The sequence below is a fragment of the Ruditapes philippinarum genome, unplaced genomic scaffold (genome assembly GCF_026571515.1).
Source record: "Ruditapes philippinarum isolate M1 unplaced genomic scaffold, ASM2657151v2 ctg23182_1_1_1_1, whole genome shotgun sequence".
NCBI lineage: Eukaryota > Metazoa > Mollusca > Bivalvia > Venerida > Veneridae > Ruditapes > Ruditapes philippinarum.
In genome coordinates this window covers 5,001-7,206 of record NW_026863575.1, presented here as the reverse complement: position 1 = coordinate 7,206, position 2,206 = coordinate 5,001, and the positions used below count along the sequence as shown (strand labels likewise).

General features: G+C 31.0%; 1 protein-coding gene across 1 annotated transcript; it reads right to left on the bottom strand.

Annotated features, from left to right (window-relative positions):
• Positions 1-284: 284 nt before the first annotated feature.
• On the bottom strand, positions 285-2,140 carry LOC132722551 (serine/threonine-protein phosphatase 6 regulatory subunit 3-B-like; the record flags this gene model as incomplete). Its single annotated transcript, XM_060707062.1, has 3 exons — positions 285-350; positions 1,154-1,291; positions 1,954-2,140. Coding segments are annotated over 3 exons (391 nt in total), but the record flags the coding sequence as incomplete, so codon positions are not given.
• Positions 2,141-2,206: the final 66 nt, after the last annotated feature.

Sequence of the window (2,206 nt, the reverse complement as noted above, 5' to 3'; positions counted from 1 at the left end):
ACACAAACAAACACACAGGTGAATCGCTATATGCCACCGCATCGCAGATGCTGCGGTGGCATAAAAATAACAGTAACATATATTTGCAGACATACAGGTTTGCCTGCAGTAACTGCTTACCATAAAAACATTTATTGTAACATAAGCCATGCATTACTATTTAAATTGTATATGCATTAACCTATATTGTAAATGAGACATTTAATTAAGTTCTACCTTGGATGACCTTTAATATAAATATACAGAACATTGCTAATCAATAATTTAGAGAACAAATGTCTTACATCTTCATCATAATCTTTATGAATACAGTTGACTAGTTTCTGCACAATTTGCTGTTCATTCAACCACTGAAATTCAGGCAAACATAACAATGTTATAAACAAAACATCCACATTCAACACAATGATTTCATGCAATCTCTGAGAGTTAAAATTAGAACTAGAATAAAACATTACTCAAGATATTTATAAATACTTCATCTCTGCCAATTAGAACAAATAAATTAACATTTCTCAAAGGAGCCATCCATTTCCATTTTCAATTAAGAATTCATTTAATTTAGCTGCTCTATTTCAATAATAGGTACAGAAACTTTGGGTGAAACAATTTCTGTATTATCGAGAAATTCGTATTGGCATTTAAAACTAAACTTAAACCTGCTAGATTTCTTAATACATGAATAGTACTGGACTTTTGAGAATCATCAACTGTATATAAAAGGTTTTATTATATTTAAGGAGATTCTGATATCAAAGTACACAAATACCAATGACATAGTGGATAGCCAGACTGTGCAAAATTACTACTTTGCTCGAGTGTTGATTGGCATCATAAGCTTGGTATTATTACACATTACCTCAGTTTAAAGTAACCAATTAAAATATACTAGTAGGCACTTCTTTAGCACTCCCGAGTTGTTTTTAAAGCATTTTATTTAACATATAGGCAAAAGTAGCCATTGTTAATCAATTATTTAGAGAACAAATTTCTTACATCTTCATCATAATCTTTATGAATACAGTTGACTAGTTTCTGCACAATTTGCCACGCTCTTCATTTAATAATTTAGGGAAAATAATGCAGCATTTTTGCAGGTGAACAAAAATTTATTCATATATGTTATAAATACTTGTATTTGAAATTATTATACCTCTATCATGGCACGTCTGATTTCTGGTGATTCTATACATGTGAGCAATCGTAGAAGTAAATCCATAATGGCCGAGGTCCCTATATGTTTTAAAAGTGTACCAACAAAATCTTCCCGTGATTGTAGAAATTCTAATATCTGAAACAATCAAACAGAAAAAACAAAATCAATGCCTGGTTATCAACTTTAGTTTTATCAAGACAATTATATATATTTCCTTTGACTACACATTTTGTATCAAAACATATAATGCAACAAAATATAACTTAAAACAGTGATCTCTTTTTTTTACAGATTTTGTTTACCATTCTCATTTTCTTTCATTATTGTTTTATGAATTTGGTATTCTTAGTAATGTTACAATGTTGACATTCACAGAAAGTCTAATTTCAAACAATCTCCTGTATCATTTGGTAAACTTTCACGTTAGGGCTCTTATTTACATTATCGGATACTGAATATTTGCCAATGTGACATAAAATTAAATAATGAACACTACAATTGTGATTACTAACATGTCACAACTAAACACAAGCATTCATATGTTGTCTATGTAGAACGTATCATAGTGTAAATAGCAATTTCTGCTTAACCCTTGCAACATTAATAAATATCTTTAATCAATCATGCATCATTTATAGGGTAAATTTCAAAATATGTATCAACTTAACATCTAACTGTGCAGACCATGTTTAGACAAGCTCAGGTGTGCCAGCTTATCTTGGTTTGCACAGGTTGAGGGTTAAAGCTACAATAAATAGTGATATTCCTGTTTTGTTCAAACATACCAACAAACTTACCATTTCACTTTTCCTGGTTATAAGAAGACCCATAACTTTACTGAAGAAACTGGCAAGTAATGGATTAAGCGTACTGTCTGTATCTAGGAAAGCGTAGAGTTTTTTCACAAGTTCCTCACTGCCAGCCAGTGCGTCATTTATCTGGGACACATCAGAGGTTAGTAACTCGCAAGCTGTGTTTGGATACCTACATGAACATAATTGAGAAATGCATCTTTAAAAAGATAAAAGCAAAGCTAAAAGTAACTTTTGC